Source organism: Miniopterus schreibersii, assembly GCF_964146895.1.
Source record: "Miniopterus schreibersii genome assembly, chromosome: 19".
Taxonomy (NCBI): Eukaryota; Metazoa; Chordata; class Mammalia; order Chiroptera; family Miniopteridae; genus Miniopterus; species Miniopterus schreibersii.
In genome coordinates, this window is record NC_138119.1 from 13,003,123 (window position 1) to 13,025,552 (window position 22,430).

At 52.1% G+C, this 22,430-nt stretch overlaps 1 protein-coding gene across 1 annotated transcript in view; it reads left to right on the top strand.

Annotated features, from left to right (window-relative positions):
* Positions 1 to 4,880: 4,880 nt before the first annotated feature.
* Positions 4,881 to 22,430, top strand: part of IL6R (interleukin 6 receptor) — a 36,103-nt gene continuing 18,553 nt past the window's right edge. Inside the window, exons 1-5 of the mRNA XM_081122367.1 lie at positions 4,881 to 5,125; positions 18,052 to 18,300; positions 19,221 to 19,344; positions 21,497 to 21,678; positions 21,946 to 22,112. Coding sequence (XP_080978493.1) covers positions 4,930 to 5,125; positions 18,052 to 18,300; positions 19,221 to 19,344; positions 21,497 to 21,678; positions 21,946 to 22,112 — 918 coding nt within the window. The 5' untranslated portion in view covers positions 4,881 to 4,929. The remainder of the gene's footprint in view (positions 5,126 to 18,051; positions 18,301 to 19,220; positions 19,345 to 21,496; positions 21,679 to 21,945; positions 22,113 to 22,430) is intronic.

Below are 22,430 nucleotides of genomic sequence, written 5' to 3' on the forward strand. Positions count from 1 at the left end.
AGGGCACATGCCCAGGTTGCGGGCTCGATCCCCAGTAGGGGGCCTGCAGGAGGCAGCCGATCAATAACTCGCTGTCATCATTGATGTTTCTTTCTCCCTCTCTCTCTCTTTCCCTTCTTCTTTCTGAAATCAATAAAATTATATTAAAAAAAGAAGAAGAAGAAAGCTGCATGCAAGGGGGAAGCGGGGTAGGAGTGGGGGTGGGCAGGATGGCTGCAGGGTCTGTGGTCTGAGTGTCTCCTTCCAGGATCTTGAAGTCCAACAAGTTAGTTAATTTTCAGTGGTGCTAAAACCCAGCTCACCAGTTCCTGGGACCAGAGAATGGTTAGCATTCCTGAGGCAACTCCTAGAGGAGGTCAGGGTCCAGGCACAGCAACCAAATCAAAGCCCGTCCTGCCCTTTGTCTGTTTTCAAAATGTATTCTCTTTTCTGAGCAATGGACCCATCCAGGCCCAAAGGTGTCTCTTATCTTTTTACAGCTCTGTTTTTCTTCTCGCAGCACATCCTCCAGTATCTCAGGGTCTGTAAGAAAACCTCTCACCTCTAGTTAATAAGGTGAATGATCATTAAATAACTATGAACATGGGTGTACAAATATCTGTTTGAGTTTCTGCTTCCAATTCTTTTGTATATATACCCAGAAAAGGAATTGCTAGATCATATGGTAATTCCATATTGAATTTTAATTGTGCTTTTAAACAGTTATGAAATCATAACACTGTAAATATTACAAGGGGAGAAATTTTACAACCCCTTTCTGAGAATGGTGCTAGAAATCCCTTCTCTGGGGGTAAACTCAGCTGGCGATGTAATGGGGGAATGGAACAGAAAATGTACTGAACTTCGCTGCAGGTGGGGAATGGGCCGAGCATGACTGCTGTTTTGCCAAAGCTGGTGTTGCTGCACCCTCCACTGTGACGGTGGAGAAGTCTTCCCTGGAAGGTGGAGGTCACTGGCCCTGGCTGGGTCTTGATTCTGTGGAGGTATCAGTGACCTAGGACACTGAGTTCTGCTAATCAGAGGGACCCCCTTATACCTTGGCGGGGCCACAGAATGTCAACCTCCTCTCAGGCTGATGAGAAAGGGGAGGGGGAAGGTTTCAGGGAATAAAGAGCACCTTCCAGTAATTATTGATCAGTCAGGGCCAGAGGCCAGGGGAGGGGTCCCACCCCAGGTACTTCTTAGGGTTATCATTGACCCTAAAAGGTGATAGAGAACAAAGGGCATTGTTTTAAAATCTCCCATTTGAGAGTAGCCCTAACACACTGGCCCAAGCCTGCGGGTGGGGGCAGGGCAGGAATTAAAAATAAATGACCCTTTTGAGTCAGGAAATCTGGGATCTTGACCTGCTGTCATTAGTTGCCCAATGTCACCTTTGGCAAATCACCTTTTGAAGCTGGAGGGAGGAGCAGATGATAAATAAGTGCCTTTTGGATTCAAAACAACCTATGAATTTATTCTAGGGCCTCCAGTAGACCTCCGACTGTGGCAAACTTTAAGAAGCTTAATCTCTTCAGGTCAAAAGTGAGAGAGGACTTGCTTGTTGGAAGGGGTCTGATAGAAGCTGAGCCTGTCCAGAGCTTCCTCCTCTAGGGGAGACGGAAGGCAACTGCAGGAACATGCACTGGTTGAGGGGAGAGGGTCTGGGAGGCCCAGGAAGGGGGCGTCCCAAATGCCAGGTTCTGCTCCTCTCTACTCTCCCTTCCTGGCCTACTGTAATGGGGCAGACAGGTGTCCTGCAGTGTCCTTGGTCCTGTGTCCACTGTGAGTTCTGGGCCAGGAGCCAGGCCTCACTCTAGAGCTACCACTCACCAGTTGTGCAACCTTGAACAAGTCACTTCTCAGAGCCCCAGTGTACTCATCTGAAAATTGGAGATGATATCTCCTACCCCTCAGGGTTAAGAAGCGTGAAGGAGATGGTGTTCGAAAGGGATCGTGTTTGTGCAGCACAGTTCCCGAGAGAGGTGCCTGGGTGCAAGTTCTCTGTTCCTTCCGCTGCATGAGGAAAATCCCCAGCCCTGTCTGCTGCTCAGTTCTGTTTGCTTATGACTCCACATCCCTGTTCCCACCCTGGGGCTCTAGACAAATCTAAACAGGCTCGACTTTTCTCCCCTTCCCAGGTCAAGAAGCCAGGTAAGAGACCTGGTGACCCCATGGATGCAGGCAGGTCAGGCTGCCCTGTACAGGTATGTTTTCTTCTCTTTCTTATCAGTGTTTCCCATAATAAAACACTGGAATGAATGTTGCCTCCTGAATTTTGAAACTCCACTTAGAGTTCAAGTGGGATTTGACGGAGGTCAGAGAGAACTTGCTCAGACTATACGCCAGGGGAGGCTGCATTTCCCAGACAAAGGCCCTTGCTCTGTACCAGGCCCTGCTCAGCAGTGGGACCAGAGATGAGCTTTCTGGTGCAGCAGGGAAGACAGGGTGGTAAATAAAGTCTGTAGGGGGTTTTGAGGGAGCACAGAGACGAGCCACCTAATCTGGCCTTGTGGATGATAGATGGGATTCCAGTGAAGCAGGGAGGAGATGGGCACCTTCCTGGAGAAGACATCCCAGCTGAGTCTTAGGGTGAGTAGGGTGTAGGACAAGCAAGGGGAATTTCTAGCAGAGGGAATAGCGTGAACAAAGGTATGGAGGTCAGAAGCCGTAAATGATATTGTAGAAACATAATTCTATTCAAAGCATGGAGATGCAGAACATGAGGCTGAGAAAAAAAAAAAAGATGGGCCAGACCTTTTCATTGGAACCACAATATTGATAATTTGCATATTCTTGCTCTCATATCAAAAAATCAGGCAACAGAGGCTCAGAGAGTTTAGGTAACTTGCCCAAGTCACACAGCCAGCAAGTGGCAGAACTGGGATGGGAACTTGATCTGTCTGACTCCAGAACACAGTCACCCCACCTGTTGATTAGAGAAGGGGAGGCCCACTTTGATGGGGTCAGCCAGGTGGGGTCTAAGACATCTGTTCTTGGGCTTCAACATCCCTCTTTCAAACTCTCCTATCTGAGCAGAAGGCTTTCTGCAGCCTTCTGGTTTCAGGGGGGCAGCTTGTAATCCCCCTTAGATTATTTTCAGATTTGCATCTTCCACACACAGGGGAAGGGGGCAACCACAGTGGGAACTACCTTCCAGCCCAGAGGGCTAGTGACCAAAAGATCTGCCCTCCAACATGCCTTTCTTTCAAATGTACTCCAACCAGATTCCACCACGGGTGGGTCAGGGCATGTGCCTGGTTCTGCCTGGCACTGCTGATGAATAGTTCCTACAGACAGACCCAGATGCACAGGGTCTGAGAATGGTGTTTCAGGAGCTGTCTCTTCATGCCAGGTCCTATCCATTTGGGGGCTCCTCCAGGCCATGCCCATTCCGGCTGCCCCAGGAACCTTGATCCTGGTTAGGGTCAGCCTGAAGTCCAAAGTGGAAAAACCACATTCTAATCAGCAGTTGCTGGTCCAGAAGCTTCTCAGCCTAGAACTTATTTCAGTACTTTTCTTTCCCTTCAAACTGAGCTCTGAGGCCACCCTATCAACTTCAGGATCCCTGGAACCTTCATGGGCCCTTTCAAGAGGTCTTATGGTTGCTCCTGAAAGCCAAGCACCAATTTCTATTTATCAGATCAGGAGGGTGGATATGCAGGTTTTGATATCTATTTTTTTAAAAAAAATATGTCTTTATTGATTTCAGAGAGAGGAAGTGAGAGGGGGAGAGGCAGAAACATCAATGATGAGAGTCATTGATCCGCTGCCTCCTGCATGCCCCTTCTGGGGATGGAGCCTGCAACCCGGGCATGTGCCCTGACGGGGAATCCAATAGCGATCCCCTGGATCCTAGGCCGATGCTCAACCGCTGAGCCATGCCATGCAGGTGGAGCTTGACATCTACTGAGTACCTGTGACCCAGACCCTGTGTCAGGTGTATCCATGCCATCTTCTGAGCATAGACTTTAAAAAAAGTTTCTTTCTGCCCGGCCAGGCGTGGCTCAGCGGTTGAGCCTCGACCTAGGATCCAGGCGATCGGGGTTCGATTCCCGGTCAGAGCACATGTCCGGTTGTGGGCTCGACCGATGACTCTCTCATCATTGATGTTTCTATCTCTCTCTCTCCCCCTCTCCTTTCCTCTCTCTGAAATCGATAAAGATATATATATATATTTTTAAAAAGTTTCTTTCTGACAGATGAAGAAACTAAAACTCAGGAGACTTCGAAGAGAAGTCACAGATAGTAGGTGGAGGTCCGGATGGGGAAAAGTCTGCCTGCCTCCAGAGCCCAAGCCTCCTTGTGGGTGCTGCGGCCTGTGTGGCACAGGCAGGCCTGGGGAACAAATGTGCTTTTCCAGCAGCGAGTGTTTCAGTGTCGAAACCTCATGCCAGATCGATTAAATCAGAATCTCTGGGGTGGCTTTAGGGCTATCCAGGCGATTCCAGGGGCAGCGCGGGCTGGAGCACTGCTTAAGGAACGGCGAGAGGCACCTCGCCTCCGCCAGGGCTCTCCAGGTGCTCCTTTCACAGCGTAATCCTGTTCACGAAACCAAAAATCAAAACCGAAGCGTGGTGACTAAGTCCGGTCCCCTCATCAATAGCACGGGGGGGGGGGGCGGAGGGCCCGGGCCAAGCTCGCCCCGGCGGGCTCGGGGTCTTTTGTCCCCGGGCTCAGGTGTGGCGCCCCAGCAGGAAGCCTGAGGTCAGCCGGGTCGCGGGGCCGTTGCGCCATCCGCTCTGGCTTTCGTAACAGCACCCTGGGGCGGCCCAGAGACGCCCAGCGCGAGTTCCTCAAATGTTTTCCTGCGTTGCCAGGACTGTCAGTGGCTCTGAGTCACGTGCAAGTGGGAAGTCGCACTACCACGGAGCCGGGCCAGAAGCGGCCAAGCCCAGCGCGGCGCGGGGCCGGGGGACTCACCTAGGGGCCGAGCTCGGCGCCCTGGGGATGGGGGCTGCCCTCGCCGCCGGGGCCGGCCCGCCCCGCCCGGTCCCCACCCGCGCGCCTGCCTCCTGCGGACGGCGGGCCACCGGCGGAGGAGGAAGCATGCTGGCCGTCCGCTGCGCGCTGCTCGCCGCCCTGCTGGCCGCGCCCCGGGCGGCCCCGGCCCCGGGCCCGGGCCCGGGGGGCTGCCCCGCGCTGGGTAAGGGCGCCGCGCACCTGGAGGGCTGGGCGGGCGGCAGGGGTGGGGGTGGAAACCGCTGTGGCCGCCGCGGATGGGGGTTGCGGGGGGCGGTGCGAGGGGGCAAGGAGGGGTGATGGCTCCCCTTCTCTGTGGCTAGCGTGGGTCCCCGCGGGCACACGGCGCGGGCGCCGACTCACCCAGCTGCCCCGTCGCCGGCAGGAGCTCCCGCGCTCCCGCTGCGTCCTGTGCCGTCGGAGGCGGCTCTCCCTGTGACCGCTCAGCGGCTGGGAAGCTCTTTGCGGTCTCAACGCAGGACTTGGTGTGTTCTCAGAAATCTGATTCTCGGGTCTCCTTCCAGTGTCCCCAGGAGACTTGACACAACTGCGTCAGGGGTGACTCTGAGGGCAGATACCCCAGCCGGGTGGAGTTCCCTCCGGAGGTGCCTCTCTACACTCAGATTTGGGGGTGCACCTGGCCTGGCTCTCCCCTCAGCCCCCTGGCTGTATGCGTGGATGACAGTGCCCTGACTGTGAAGGGACTGACTTACTGGGCGCTGAGTCACGACCCCTCTGGCTGCTTGCACAGGCTTCAGCAGACACCAGGTCTACAAGCTGTGTGCCCAGCCTTGGGATTTTGACCTAAGTGGGAGGATGGCCAGGGATTGGGGCGTCTTAGGGCTGGCACACACTGGACTCCACTTCCAGAGGAGAGTAGTGAGGCAGGGGCTGGGGGCACTTTGCTCCTGTTGACTGTAATCTGCCCCTGGCAGCGTGCCCAGCCCCAAGTCTAGTCTCTCTCGTCCTGCTGGGTAACTGCTTCTCCAGAGGTTTATTTTAGGGTCTGAGGGCTTCTTTGAAGACAGCGGAAAACCAAGGGGCAGGCAGGCTGATCTCTCCCGCTGGGAGATAATGCTCTGAAACTGGAGACTAGTGTGCTTGCAGCTCTCTGCTTTCTGGATGGTTGTGTTCCTCGGGCTTGGAGGTGCAAAGTAAAAGGGTTCCTTTTCTCAGCACACGTTTACAATTCATGTCTAAAGCACAGGAGGTCACTGTTGATTAGGCCTCCTGTGCTTTAGGCATGTTTTCTAATCCTCCACTGGATCTAAATACACTTTTTTCCCAAAGAGGAGACTAAGGTTCAGAGAGGTTGGAATGGAAGGTTGTTAGGCCCTGCTGGTGGGGGCCCACCTCTCCAGGTCCCTGAGATCCAGTGCAGTAGATCCCCAAGACTCCCAAATGTAGAACTACTCCAGCAGGAAGAGCTGGAGGGTGTTTGGGGGCAGGTTGAGAGTCACCCCTGGCTGGCTGAGTGCCGGGGCAGAAGAGCCAAAGGAAGGGAAGTAGAGGCCTGGGTTTGCCCACCATGGTGTCAGAGGGGTGCAAGGCAGGGTTGAGGCTGCCGCCCTGAGGGAGCAAGGCTCCCCTGCCTGCCTCTTTCTCCTCACACCATAGCCAGGGCACCTGCCCCAGGGAAGTTATTGCTGCACCTGTGACTTCCTTTCACTCTTAAGTGATTGCAAAGCACTGTGAAGGCAGCCAGTTGCCTCAGTTCTCCATTTCCCTGGGGCTCGGGAGGGATGGGCAAGGTGGTGTCAAGGCCTGGACAGCCTGTGAATTCAAGGCAGAACTGAGAATTTGGGGAGGAAGTGAAAGCCCTTCCAGTTCAGAAGGAAAATACAGATGTAGAAAATACCCAGCTCCCCTCCCACACCCACACAGACTCAGCCCACAAACTTGAGAGTAAAAATAAAGACATTGTACAGGAAGCATGGAGCAAATGACTGTGAGATATCTCACTTTGGAGAAGTGAGGCGCCGAGCTGTAGCGGCAGCTGGAATTGGTTTGGAGGGGAAATCCACTGGCTCTCCGGGCTGTGGGCCCTTAATAGCCAGGAGGTCTGTTTTCCTTGGGATTGGCAGCTGCCTACATGTCCCTGAGCTCAGGTGGACTTGCCTTCTAGGGGCCTGGACTAGCTGGGACTGACGTGTTGGGTCTGGAAGGCCTGGACGCAGGTGACTCAGGTTCTCCATTGGCTTTCTGCAGTGTGATAGCACCTAAAACAAGCACATGTACCTTTGTCACTTAAAGTCTTGTCTCAAGTTTTGAACTTCTCTTTAGGACAATTTCTTCCTGCTCAAGATGCCTGCCTGCTTTCCTAGGCTTACCCTACCTACATTGATATTTTTTAAAAGGGTAGTTCTGGGCCTAGTTGCATCAGAATTGGTGTGTGTGTGTGTGTGTGTAGGCTGGGGGTAGGAGCTTGACACAAATGCTGGTCCTTGGCTCCAGATGTACCCAAGAGAAACATCAGGGAGTGAGTCTTGGGAAATGTCCTTTTCAGTAAATGTCCCTTGTGATTGGCGAGTTTGAGGATGACTGGCCAAATGGTGTGATTGAGGAACTGAACTAAGGCCCTCCCCCAGTGGGCTTCTAGTTGCCAGAAATCTTTTCCTGCTTTGGCTCTGACCTTGTTTATTCATTGCAACAAACATTTATTTAGTCCATGTAAAGCCTGATGGGGCCTGTGTGTGGCCAGCCACCCAGACTCCACCCTAAAGGAGCTTGAGAATGGCCAGGTGCAAATCCCTGAAAGGGACTGAGGAAACCCGGCTCTTTGACTCGTCCTGCTCAGTACCAGCTACCCCAAAACAAATTGTCTGGGAGTTGGGGGTGGAGAGAGGAAGCGCCTCTGATTGAGGACCGAGACCCCAAGGCAGCAGGCACATGGACCCTGACTGTGTTACCTCATCCTGGAACTGGGTAAACAAATCCTCCCCTCCCAGGGTGTTTGTAAGGATTACACAAAGTGGCCTGGATTCTCACAGCTGTGCATACGCACCCCTCTCCTCTCCCTTCCCCTGCCTCACCAGGCCTGCAGGCCACCAACCTCGTGAGTGAGACCACTCCTGTCACAAGTCTGGTCACAGATCTGGGCTTTTCCAGGTCAATCTTAAAGGCTGCAACTCTGCTCTCTAATATAGTAGCCACTTACAAAGTGTGGCTATAGAAATTTAAATTAATTAAAATGAAATCAAATTAAAAGTGTAATTCCTTAGTTGCATTAGTGACATGTCAAGTGCTCCATAGCACAATTGGACAGAATAGCGAGCATTTCCAGTATCACACAGGAAGTTTTATTGGACAGTCCTGCTCCAATAGAACTTCCAGAGATTTTCTGTTGCTTCTTCCTTTATCCCTCTCTGCCCTTCTCTCCTCCATCTGAACGCAGCTCATCTCCTACGGGTAATGGCTAAGGCTTTGGGGCCAGACACATCTCCACAGCCCTGCCAGGTGGAAATGATGCGAGCTTGGGGGAGTGATCTTATCACTCAGAGACTCACTGTCCTCCTCTAGAAAACATAAATAATTACACCACCTTACAGGGTGGTTATGAAGATGAAAATGAGCTGGATTGTATAAAAAAGTCCCTAGTGTAGAGCAAGGGCTTAAATAAGTGTAGCTAATAATTTATTCATTGGAAAGAAATAGATTCAGCTCCTCCTGTGTTCCAGGCACTATTCTAAGAGCTATAGATAGAGCAGCGGCAAAACAGGCCAACATTCCTGGCTCACTGGAGCTTCATTTTAGTGGGGATGTAAATTAAATATATAGTATGATTGTGACTAATGCTAAGGAGGAAAAATAAAGCAGGGGAGAGCTAGGAACTGTGTGCTTATGTTGAGGAGGGGGCATGTTGAATTGATATTTTTGAGGGAAGGCCAGGGAAGTTCTCACCATGAAGATGATATCTGAATGAAGGCCTGAAGGAAATATAAAAATATTTAGGGATTCCTTATACTCTTATCAAACAAAAAACTTTCATGGCCAAAAGTTTTTCTGAAAGAACTGATTGCGCCAAATGCTAGCTAGAGAAGGACCAGGTTCTGGGCATAAAGTCTAAACCACCAGCCACAGGGCTGGATGGAGCGAGGTCTGCTGTCCTGAGTCCATGGCGCTTTCATACTTTATGTTTGTGGGGGGGGGGGGGGAGAAAAAGAGGTACGTTGTTTAGAAAGAATTTACACTGGCTCTAGATAAAGGGGGGGGCTAGCTCTGAGATGGGTGCAGAGCTCATAAGAAGAAGTGTTTGATCCTTTGGATTGGTGGTCCGCAACAATCTGGAAAGCTCATGCGTAAGCAAGAAGAGAGGCGCCTGGTGGTCAGTGGCGCCTGGCTGTTTTCTTTAGATAATCGTAAAAAGAGCCACTTGAAAGTTAATTCCGTGTTCCAACATACACTCAGGAGTGTGAGCAGCCTTTTGTGGGTTGTCCTGTAGTTGATAACTGATTAACTGCTTCTCTTGTGTCTTCCATCCACCCTCCAGCCTGCTGTAATTTAATTTAGGACACCCTGTTACTCCCATCTTTTTTTTTTTTTTTTAGTTTTCACCAGAGGATATTTTTTTCCATTGCTTTTCAGAGAGAGAGGGAGGGAGGGAGGGAGGGAGGGAGGGAAACATCAATGTGAGAGAGACGCATTGATTGGTTGCCTCCCTCACACACCCTGACTGGGCCAGGATTGAGCCTGCAACCGAGGTATTTGCCCTTGGTTGGAACTGAACGCGGGACCCTTCAGTCTGTGGGCTGACACTCTAACCACTGAGCCAAACTGGCCAGGGCGTTACTCCCATCTTGGGCAGGAAAATTTCTGCCTCCTCTGTAACAACCTGGTACCACCTGAGGGGCTGTTAGGTTCCAGAGCAGAGGGCTCCATGGGGCATGGGTGCCCCTGCCCTGGTGAAGCTTACGGTTGTCTCTGGGGAGACCAGGCCTCAGCTATTGGGTCCCTTGGACTCCAGCTGGATAGGGAAGTGCTAAATGTTGGGTCATTAACTGTCATTGAGATACCAGTCTTTGGAAAGAATCCTTGAGGGCTGGAGTGGCAAGGGGAAGGTGGCAAAGAAAGGCTTTTAACTGTCTGGTGAAGCCTGGGAATTTCTTTTGGGTAGTTAATCTGTGTGTTTTACTCTCTGGCCCTTGAGATCCAAAGAGGTCCCAAGTCTCTGGCAGAGTCAGGGGCTTTTCCTGCGCGGTCCTGGGTTCAGTCTTGACTTGCAGCTGCACCTCCGCAGGCTCCCCTGCTCCCACCTGCCCTTGCCAGCTCAGCCCAGTGGCTCTACCCTTAGGAGTGTGCCCCGGAGGCTCTCATCCAGGCTGTCTGCTGGCACCTGCTCTCAGTTCCCCTGCACTTCCCAACTTCCTTTCCCGAAAAGCATCCTTTGGTCTTCCTTCTCTACAAGATGGTGACAATATCTGCTACCATATTGAATGCCAGCTGTATGCATGGAACTGTGCTAGACTCTGCATCCGTGACCCATTTACTCTTCACAGCAGCCTTATGTGATAGGGGTGTTAGAGCCTTTGCATACATGGGGGAGGCTGCAGGTTTTGTTCGAGGGAAAGACCAGCGGTCAGTTTTGTACCTGTTGCAACTGAGGTGTCTTAGAAATCCAGGAGAGATGCTGAGGAGTTGGATACAGGAGTCTGGAGTTTGGGAATGAAGACTGAGCTTGAGGTATGAATTTGGGAGTCACTGGTGGCCGGTAGGATTTCAAGCCTTGAGAGTGGCTGAGATCATCTCAGGCAAGAGTGTGGATGGAGGCTGAAGAGGCCCTTGGGGCTGAGCCCTGGGCACCGCAACCTGCTCAGGCTGCAAGAGGAGGAGCAGACTGAGAAGGTGAGACCAGTGTTGTGAGGAAAATCGGGAGAGTTGTCCTGGAAACCCAGTGAGGACAGTGGATCAGAGGAGGAGGGAGTGCCCTGGCTGCTGTGGCTCAGTTGGCTGAGCATTGTTCCATGCACCTGAAAGGCCGCCCGTTCGATTCCCTGTCAGGGCACATGCCCAGGTTTTGGGTTCAGTTCCCTTTTTGGGTGCATATGGGAGGCAACCAATTGATCTCTCTCTTTCTCTAAAAAATAAAAAAAATAAAAAATAAAATAAAAAGAGGAGAGAGCAAGCAATGATGTCTGACTCTGCTGAGAGGCCAGGCAAGCGGACCACTGGGACCTGGCTGGAGAAGTGGGGCCACGAAAAGGGATTTTTGTTGTTGTTGATGCTCACCCGAGGATATTTTTTCCATTGATTTTCAGAGAGAGTGGGAGAAGGGAGAGGGATGTGAGAGAGACACATTGGTTGGTTGCCTCCCTCATGCACCCCAACTGGCCGGGGATTGAACCTGCACCCTTTGGTGCCTGGGCTGATGCTCCAACCATTGAGCCACACCGGCCAGGGCAAGAAAAGGGATTAAAAATATTTTTATTGATTTTAGAGAGAAAGGAAGGGAGATGGGGAAGAGAGAGCGAGAAACACCCATGTGAGAGAGAAACATCAACTGGTTGCCTCCTGCACGGGCCCTGCCCGGGGCCAGGGATTGTATTACGTGTCCTTGACTGGAAATCGAACGTGTGGCCCTTTGGTGCTCGGGCCGACGCTCCAGCCACTGAGCCACACTGGTCAGGGCCCAATAGGACTTTTTTAGTCTAAAGTTCATATAGAAAAGTAAATAAACAAGGATAGCAAGGACAACTCTGAAAAAGCAGAGGAATGAGAGGGGAGTTAGCACTACTGATCTTTAAAGCGTATATAAACCTGCAGGAAAGCGGGAATCTGGGGTTCACAGCTTCACTGAGGGCAGCTGGGCCTGCTCTTCCATTCTGAACTGTTTCCTTCGAGGTGAAGCTTACTGCACATGGGGGTGGCCCGGGGCCATAGGCTTGAGCTCAGGCAGTTGTGAGAATGCAGGAGGGGGTACTTTAGGTCCTTTGTAAAAGCGAGTATTGCAGTGTAACGTACACAGAGAAGAGCGCACTCACATTAATTCGGACGGCTTGACGAGTTGTTACGGACTGAGCATAGCCATGTAATCGCCACTCAGATAAAGGACAGAACGTGACCAGCCCGGTGCATCCCTTTGTGTTCTCCTCTAGTCACTCCCTCCCGCATCTCACTTTGTGACTTAAGTCTTTAGCTTTGTTTCTTCATATCTAAAGGAGTGGGAGAGATGGGATGTGGTTTGGGATGGGATGGGGGTCATAGATCAGGTTCCTTCTTGCCGCTCCCCCTTGACAACCCCCCTCCACAAACATAAAAAGCCCTGATGTGGGTCAGGCTTCTGGTTAGACTCCGAGGCTAAATTCAGAGATGGGAAGACAGGTCCCTTTCTGCCCTTCTCCTGGGAAGGTCGTGGGCCATGGGCAAACAAGACTGCATCCCATGGCTACATGACACACTGACTGCATGACTGGGCCCTGTTCTCCTCACCTATAAAAATGGGCAGGTTGGCCCTGGCCGGTTTGCTCAGAGGTTAGTGTCAGCCCGTGGGCTGAAGGGTCTCCTGTTCGATTCTGGTCAAGGGCACGTACCTCGGTCGCAGGCTTGATTCCTGGCCCCGCTGTCTCTCTCTCACATTGATGTTTCTCTTTATCTCTCTCTCCCCCTTCCACTCTCTCTGAAAAACAATGGGAAAAATATCCTCAGGTGAGGATTAAAAAAAAGAAAAAGGTCAGGTTGACCTGAATCATTCTTTTTTTTTTTAAAGGACTTTATATATTTTATTGATTGACTGATTTTTAGGGGGGGGGGGGAGAGAGAAAGATCAATTTGTTGTTTCACTTATATATGCATTCATTGGTTGATTCTTTTGTGTGATCTGACCAGGGACTGAACCCACAACCTTGACATATCTGGATGATGCCCTAACCAACTGGGCCACCCAGCCAGGGCCTTTAATCATTCTTAAGGCCCCTTACAGTCTTAGAAGAGTGACCCTTTCTTAGCTCAGCACTCACTCTGTGACTTCAGCCCCAACTCAGCCCCTCTTTGGACCCCAGTCCTATGTGTGTCCTTGTGTCGGCATCTGTGCCCTTTGTCTTTATTTTTATTGATTTTAGAAAGAGAGGAAGTGGGGAGGGGGAGAGAGAGAGAAACCGGTGTGAGAAACATTGATCAGTTGCCTCTTGTACCCGCCGTGACTGGGGATCAAACCTGAAACCTAGGTGTGTGCCCTGACGGACCCCAACCTTCTGGTGCACAGGACAATGCTCCCGCCAACTGACCCACCTGGCCAGGGCTTTTGCGCTCTTCTTCAGGCCCTGCTCAGCCCTGCCTTAATGTCTTCATTTCTCGCTGTGCTTCCCGGGGCTTGGCAGGGGTGGGGGAGTTGGACTGTTTGCCCTCCTTAGATATCTTTTCCTCTAATTAGTTTATAATCTCTGAGAGGTGATCCAGGCCAGACCTTCTGAGCCGGGGCCAGCTGATTATCTTCGATGTTGTTGCCCCAGAAGGATTAAATGTTTTTCTCTTGAGGAGCTGGTCACACACTGGTCTCTGCGTCAGCAGCCAGCCTTACCTTTTTATGAGTCCAAAAGAGCCTCCAAGGCACCCTGTCTCCAAGTCTTATACAGGCCCTGGTGCCAAGGTAAATACTGACACCACCAGATACAGGGCAAATACAAGCAGGTACAGAAGTACAAACACGTTAGCGGGAGAGGGGCGGGGGCTGCCACGGGAGCAGGCAATCTGAGAAGCCGGGCTGGGAGCTGAGTTATTGAACTTGGCTGGGGCCATGGCCTAGGCCCTGAGGGCTGGCCTCTCCCTAAAGGCAGAGGAGGGCATTCTGGGGACTTGGGGGGAAGTGAAGGAGTGACCTGGTGAGAGTCAGAGGTGGGGGGCACTTTGGAACTATAACTAGTCACTTGAGTGCTGCTGCTGTAGAAGAGGGGGAGAGAGGTCAAGGGTGTTAGGCTCTCGGGCTCCCAGTAAGAGACCCTCCGAGGTACTTACTTGCTTGGCAGGGTTCGCCTCCCCCACTCCCCACCCCCTCCCCACCCCTTTGCACACACTCCTCAACCCAGACTCCCTTCCCCAGGCCTCTGTGGAGAATGGACAGGTGAGAGAAGAGCAGGGCAGAGGAAAGGAAATTGGGAGGAGGGGAGAGATAAAGGGTGGTGGGCAGCCCCGAAAGGGTGACCCGAATGTGGAGCATAGAGTGACACCTGGCCCCCAGAGAGAGAGAGGCTTGGGCCAGACTCACCTGAAGCCCATGCAGACTCCCTCATTAGGTGTGTGAATGTGGGCAAGTTCCTTAACTTTTTTGAAACTTCCTTGACTCAACAACTTAGGGGCCAAGTCTCCCTAAGCAGGGTTTTTGTAAGGGGTGGAGAGCTCTTGGGTAAAGCATGGGCACGTGGTAATAAGTGCTAATGAGTGGTAATGGTCGTTATGATGATCATTGCATCAAAAGCAAGGAGGCTGGTTTCAGCCCTTAGATGGAGAAGGCAGGGAGAGGGGATGAACACTGGGAACTTGTCCGAGGCCCTGTAGGACCGAATTCTGCATTCGTTTCCTGGAGACTTCTCAACAGCCGCCTCCTTTATCACTGAGAGGGGACCTTTAATTCCTTATGACCTCTTCTGCAATCCTGTGTCCCTGCAACCTGCGAGGCTGGAGGCCTGCTGTGCTGCCGGCTGCCCAGCCAGCCAGCGACCAGCATCTCTGCTCAGAAACCAGGGCAGTGGGATTAGCAGGCGTGTGATAAGCCTGTGTCCCCAGTGGTGCGCTGGGCAGTGAAGCAGCTGGTTCGCTGCTTACATAATTGGGCTGGGGAGCTGAACTTGTTTTTGCTGGCAGGAGCAACAACAAGCTGTGAGAGAGTTGAGAAATATGTCTCTCTGAGTGTTTTTCTCTGGTTATTGACATTTACTTGAGGAGGGAAAAAAGTAGAAAAACAACAAAGCTGCTTGGGTTTTTGGCACCCAACCTTACTTAGGTCCAGAATGGGAGGAACCGCACTCCTAGGCCAGGCTGCAAAGTCCGCGCTTCAGAGGTGTCACAGTGGTGGGGGCCCAGTGCCCCAGGGAGTGGGATTATGTGGGCATCAGACTGGGGTGTGGGATAGGTTGCCAGGGGTGAGGAGGACCTAAACTCTCTTCCCCTTAAAGAATGGGAGGCGAGGGAGGTTGTGGGAACTTCTCCCAGAGCTCTCCAGGGAAAGGAGAAGCATCTGTCTGAGGGCACTGGGGTGACCTGGCTGTCATTCCTCTCCAAAAGTCATCAACTATTAGAATAGTAAATCCATAGACTATGTGTTTTCAGGCAGGGCTGTTGTCTGAGATAAACAGAGATAAACATGCTTCCTGTCCTCTGAGAGCTAATGATTTGTGTGGTAAGACGCTAGACTGCAGGAATGGGGACAGCAGGGAGCTTCGAATTACAGTCTTAAGGAGAAGGTGAATGGGGCTGTGCCAGGGGCTGTGACTTGCCCAGGGCTGCCCAAGTCATTGACAAGACCAGGAATAGAGTCCTGGCCAGCATGGCTCAGTAGTTGGAGTGATGGCCGGAGCACTGAAGGGTCTCAGGTTTGATTCCCGGTCAGGGGCATGTACCTGGGTTGCAAGTTTGATCCCCAGCCCCAGTCGGGGCGAGTACGGGAGGCAACCAATCCATGTGTCTCTCTCACAGTGATGTTTCTCTCCCCCTTCCACGCTCTGACAATCAATGGAAAAATATCCTCGAGTGAGGATTTAAAAAAAAGATCAGGAATAGAACTTGGGTCTTCTGATAACACAGAGCTGTTTCCTCTCTGCCAATCTGCCTCCCGCTCTTAGAGATGTACTTATATTAAAAAATAAGTCAAGACAAGACCGTACACTGGTGGAGAATATTCTCCAGGTGCCTGCCCTCCCTGGGGTTCTCGCTTCTCTTTGCCTACTGTTCCCTTTTCATAGAATGCGATTCCCTGTGGCTCCATTTATCAAACTCCTGCTCATTCTGAAGGCCCAACTCAAATCTCTCTTCCCTTGGATCCTGATGGCTTCCTCCCTCCTCCACCCCTTTTGAATGATTTCACCCTCATGACTCCCTCAATATGTTGGGAACATTTATCTCAGGGTGGCCTGTATTATAGGTAGTTTTAAGTTCTCCATGGAGCTTTGTGGGGGTTAAACAAGATTATGATATGGAAATGGTGTAGAGGTGTGTCAGTGCATAGTAGATGTTCAATAACAGTTCTCTCTCCTGGATGAGGAATTTCTGGCTTTGCACATGATCGATGTACATAGAGTTCTTGAGGAGACAGGCACAGGCTTGCAACCCTGGCCTTAAATGGCTGAGCAACTGCTCAAGCACAGATGCTAAATTGTGTGCTCTTTGCTAAATGTTAGGGTGTGCAGGGCCAGCCACTCCCTGCCACACCCGTATTCCCAGGGTAGGAGTGTGAGCACGACTGGGGCACATCTGTGAAGAGCAGGAAGGGGTGCTCTCAGGAGCACTCTCCTCACCTGTTTCCGCCTGTGTGTCTTCTCTGTTAGTAGGGTCTATTTTGGGAGGGCTCTGGCAGATTCCAGGGAACAAACAGCGGCAGATGGGGAGGAATGGTGACCTTATGTCCACCAGGGGATCAGGCCAGCAGAGCTGAGAGCTAAGGGTGTAGAGTGCAGAGAGAGGAAACAGAACACAGAGCTGCAAGGGTCTGGGGGTGACCACTTTCTGGCCTGGAAGGTACTCTCAGAAGCTGCTTGTCCTAAAAAATCTACCCTCACTCCACCCCTATTCCCTGGCACCCATTGTGCCTGCCCCACCTTCGCCCCTCCACCTTCCACCCTCCACCCTCCACCCTAGATGGAGTAACTTGGGCAGACCTTGCTATGTAACTTTTTTGTTTTACACCCCCCCACACACACACACTTCATTGTAAGAGTGATACAAGCAACTTATAGAAAATTAAAAACTTACAGAAAGATGAAGAGAAAGATCCCTCCAATCTCATCATCTGGAGAGGTGGGCGGAGACACCAGAAGGGCCTTCTGTGAACATCACCTCTCCCCCCTCACAGAAATGCAGGGGGCTCCCACGGGGCTACCGGCGTCGGGGGTCTGACTCAGAGATTCTGGTCAGGGGGCAGAGGGCTGAGTAGGTGGGTGGGAGGGGCAGCACTGCCCACTGTCACTTTAGCAAGTTCCTTCTCTTGTGGTCGTTCCTCTGAGTATTTGTGATCAGCCTGTAAAATGCATAGTTAACACAGAGCTGTTCAGGCTCTAGGAGAAGCATATTAGGAAGAAGGGCCGGGACAGGCAACACTTGCCAATGGCTGGTTTATAATTAATCATCCCCATTAAAAAAAAAAGTGACTCAGTTTTAAAGAAAGCCATTACTCAAGTTCCTTGGCAGAGGAAGTGGCCATTATGTTTCTCCCGCAGCTCTGCTTTTGTGGAAGAGAAAAATAGTCTTTTTATTTGCTATTTCTCTGAGTTGCCCAAATAGTTTGGCCATTGTTAGTGAGTGCAGGAACAGAACAGCCCCTGCTATTGTTCAGGCCGGTCACTAAACACGGCAAGAGCTTCCATCTGAACTCGGCTAAGGGAAGTGACCAGAGAAACATATTTCCTGGAACTGGCAAAAGCAGAAGCAGAAAAGAGAGCTCCTTTGGGCTCTGGACTCATAACCAGAGGGAGTTCTCTCCCCAGCATCTCCTGGTTGGGACAAGCTGGATGCTCTGGTCTCAGTATAGGTCCTGTCCATTGTATTACCAGAGGGGCACCTCTTAGACCACTGCGTCAACTGTGACTGTTGCTCCTGGGAGTTTTCGATGTGGAGACCCTGTCCCTGTGGACACCATTTAGGTACCCTACATTAAACAAACACTTATTAAGCACCCACTGAACTCTGATGAGTGCTAGCAGGAGCTCACAGTCTTGTAGTTATGGTTGGGGATGGGGAGCTTTATATAGTCCAGGGCAGTGCCATGTGAAAAGGGCCAGTGAAAGGATGAGCCATACATGGTCCTTGGCCACTTGGAGGCTCTGCCTGTAATCCGGGCAGAGAGGCCTGGATCACCGGGTGAACTTGGCAGATGTTTAGTACTAAAGCCTCTTGAGGCTTCCCCAAATCAGAAATGAAGTCCCTTCCTCAGGTTGCTGTGGACTGACTGAGTGTCTTCTCTTTCCCCAGAGGTGGAGAGCGATGTGCTGACCAGCAGGCCTGGGGCCAGCGTGACCCTGACCTGTCCAGGTGGGGAACCGGGAGACAATGCCACAGTTCACTGGGTGCTCAGGAATCATGTCACAGGCCCGAACCACGACAGATGGGCTGGCTTGGGAAGGAGGCTGCTTCTGAGATCCGTGCAACTCAGTGACTCTGGAAACTATTCGTGCTACCAGGCTGGCCACCCAGTTGGAACTGTGCTCCTGTTGGTGGATGGTGAGTTATGCCCTCAGAGCTCTTGGGGCCAGCTCCCTGCAGAGCAGCTCTGTGCATTCCAGATTCCCTGCCTGACCCTTTAAACTCCTATTATTTCCTTGGCCCATGGGTTTTGGGAAAAGGTCCACTTGGAAATTCCTGCTGGGGGGGGCAACTGGCTGATGGGGGCACAGTCCAGCTGGCTTTGTGGTACAGTTAGGGCTTGAGGGGGGCTGGTTAACAGCACGGGGCTGGGAGCAAGGTGGCCTGGGCTTGAATTCTTTTCTTTCACAGCTTAACTTCTCTGCTCCTCGGTCTCCTCTTTGGTAAAATAAGTTAATTTTATTACCTTACCTCAGAGTTAGTGCAAAGATTAAATGAGTGTGTGTGTACGTATGATGTTTGAACACTGCATAGTCTCAAATGAACTATTTTTATTTTTAGAATTAGCAGGTTCTTAGCTCCCTCACATCTAGATAAATACATCATAGAGCCGATGCCCTGTGTGCCAGGCCCTGTGCTGAGGCACTTTCTTCCTTGGTGTCCCTCCTAGTGACCCTGTGAGGGAAAGCAGTATTATTATTATTATTATTATTATTATTATTATTATTTATCATCATTTAATTTTATAGTAGGAAACTGAAAAGAGGCTGGGACTTGCCCAAGGCCACACAGCAGACCTGTGTGACTCCAAAGCCTCAATTTTTTTTGATCGATCTCTCTTCCCTTTAGACAAGTTAGTTAGCCCTGGGTGTCTCCCTTTACCGTAGTGAGGTCCTTTAATTTCCCAGCCACAGTTGTGTGCCTGGCTGCTTGGCCATGGTGTCCTGGGTCACAGCTGCCCCAGAGCTGGGGGTGGGGAGGGAGAGGGCTGAGCCAGGTGCTCCCCCGAGAAGGGAGGTGAGGGGAGCTCCCCTCATGCCTGGGCGCTGGCCTTTCAGTTCCTCCAGAGGAGCCTCAGCTGTCCTGCTTCCGGAAGAGCCCGGTCAGCAACGTGTTTTGTGAGTGGAGCCCTGGGCGTGCCCCCTCCCCGTGGACCAAGGCCACGCTGTCAGTGAGGAAATTGTAAGTATCCTGGGGAGGGGCGGCAAGGTATGTCCACTCATCCTTAACCGAGGCCCTGGGGGTGGGGGGCTCTCGAAGGAGCCAAGCGGGATGGCCAGCCAGTGATTCCAAAACTTTATCATTAGAAAATAATTCCTTTGGGATGAAGAGGAGGGAACGAGAGGAAACGGAGACTTAAATTCAAGCACTCACCTCTGCCGGCCACGTGCTGGGATAGCTGTCCTATTAAGTATTACAATAGGCACGGGAAGTGGGTGTGGCTTTTCTCCTTCAACTGATGGTTTCCAGAAGCTGATTAACTTGTTCAAGGTCATCTCGCTATAGCTCTGCTGGGAATCAAACCCAGTCTTGTCTGATTTTATTCAAAAGGTTTGGGGCGTCGTTCTGGAGAAGATGCCAATGTCTCCGGGAGGGGGAAGGGAAGCCGGCTCCCTGCTGTGTCCAGCGTCCTGACTGGGGAGCTTATCAAGCTCTTTCCATTATAATGGCAGATGAGAGGAAGTGCTGATAGGTTGGAGAGGAAGCTGGGGTGGTGGCGTAGGAGTCACACCTGCCTGGGGATCAGTCTGCACGCTGAGATGGCATAAAGTGGGGGACCTGGGGTGAGCTCAGGCAGGGATGTAGAGGAGGGAGGAGGTGCTGAAAATGAATGCGCCTCTGCAGTTTGGTCTGTCTCCATCCCAGAGCCAAGGGCCCCGTAGCCCAGGTGTTTCTATTTGAGTTTCGGCTGTCAGTCACCAGAGCATCCAAAAATCTGAAAGTGAGTTGAACAGGGTGGTTTGGTTTCCAGGGGCATCTGCCTACACCAGCCCATAGCAAGTTTATTCAATTGACACTTCAACTAGAATACTTTGTGTGTTTGTTCCCTGCATTTTCTCTCTTTCTCTGTCTCTCTGTCTCTGTCTCTGTCTCTCTCTCTCTCTCTCTCTCACACACACACACACACACACAAAGAGAGAGGGAGAGGGAAAGAGGGAGAAAGGCATTTTAGCTCACACCTTCCTCCTGTCAGCAGCCTCAGGCACTTCCATTCTCCTACTGGGCCCTGTCTCTCTGCCTTGAACTGAGTGAGTGGGGTAGGGAGCAACTGTGAGAGCCTTGGGGACCCCAGAACACACTCAGGCCCTACTCAGCCCCTGGGGCTGCTGGGGGTGAAACAGGCCCCTGGGAGGAGATTCTGTGTATAATGCTTTGTGCACATTCACACCGTCGCCCAACTGTACTTACTCACCCACTCATCCCATGCGTGTTAGGTTCTGAGAGTTCAGCATCTGCTGTGGGCCAGGTGTGGTACTAGGGCTGAGGGAGACACACCAGGCAAACAAGACTGGACCCCTGCCCTGCAGCCCCACAGGGGGACGCTTGGAAGCCGGTTGAGGACCCCACCTTCCCAGGGTTAGGTGGGATGGAAGCCTGGGTGGTATTGAGGGAGGGAAAGGTGGGGCAGGCTTCCCAGAAGTTTGTTCTGGGCCTGGGGTTCAAACCCATAGCAGGAGGTTGGTGGGTGATTTGTCACCCCATCGGCAGGGTGGGTGGATACCGTGGCCTCACATGCCCATGCATGTCATAATGGGTGAAATCTCAGGCTTCCAGGCCAGGTGGGTGGGTGTCTGACTCACCCCGAATATCCTCAGTCACCCAGTTTTCTGGGCTCATCTGCCAGAAATACTCTCACCTCCTTGCGAACCCCCAGCGCTTTGTGCTCCTGGAATGACATTTCTACTGGCTGTCCCCAACGTGGGCTGCCTGTGGCCCTTTAGGTCAGGGTGGGGCCTCTCTTGATTCATTTCTGCAGCCCCTATCTAGCCAAGAACAAAGGACCTGGCGGGAAGCCAAGGAGCTGAGTACCAGATGCCTCCGTGACCGAGTGCACCCTCTTGTTCAGCACCTTTGACCCCCCAGGCACCAAGCGAGAGGTTTTACACTCATTTTCCAATTAATCTTAACAAGCCCCTATGAGGTAGGCACTATTACTGTTCCTGTTTTCAAATGAGCAAAGGCTCGGAGAGGATAACTTACTCAAAGTCACAAGAGCTACCAAGTGTGGAGCCGGGCTTCAGCCCCAGGGTCCTACTGCAGAGCCTGCCCCCCCCCCCCCCCCCAGTGAGCGCGGACGCTGAGAGTGGGCTTGCTCTTGTTTTGTGTCCCGCAGTCAGCACGGGCCGGCGGAAGACTTCCAGGAGCCGTGCCAGTATTCTCAGGAGTCCCAGAAGTTCTCCTGCCAGCTGGCAGTCCCAGAGGGAGACAACTCTTTCCACATAGTGTCCCTGTGCGTCGCCAACACTGCTGGGAGCAAGTCCAGCAAACCCCAAACATTTGAGGGTTATGGAATCCGTACGTAATCTCTTCCAGGCCTCCCTCTGCCCATGGGCTTCTTGGAGGGGCAGGGAGGGGCTGGGCGAGGGGTTTGGTGGGCAGGGGCCTTTGGGACTTTACTTGACAGAAGTCAGACTGTGGCTGACCAGGGCCCTGTCAAGATGCGCAGGGGCAGTGCTCGGGCTGGGGTGGCATCCTGCTGTTGGGGGTTTGCACAGCCTCCGTGGGTCTTTCCCGAGTACCACACTTGCTGCCACATAAGAGCCATGTGCCCTTTTCCCACAGTGCAGCCTGACCCGCCTGTCAACATCACAGTCACCGCTGTGGACCGCAGCCCCCGCTGGCTCGTGGTCACCTGGCAAGACCCGCCGTCCTGGAATTCGTATTTCTACAGGCTACAGTTTGAGCTCCGATACCGGGCTGAACGGTCAAAGACATTCACAACATGGATGGTAACGTCTTCTTTTACTTTGGGGTAGAAAAGTGCCCCTGGATACTCAGGGGTAGTAGAAAGGATACTAGAAAGAAAAAAATGGTCTGGGTCCTGTTCTACACTCACCACCTGCATGGGCCTGGATAACTCTCTAAGCCTTTCTGAACCTTGGTGGCATCATTTATAAAGTGAAAATAATAATGCCAGACCAATGTCCCCTTCCTTGCCTGTTTGTGAGAGAGTGACTTGGGGAGTGAGTGGGGCTATGAGCATGTCAAGGGTGTGGCCTGCAGGATTCTACGGTGCGTGGAGGTGGGGCAGTGACTTCTAGCTTCTG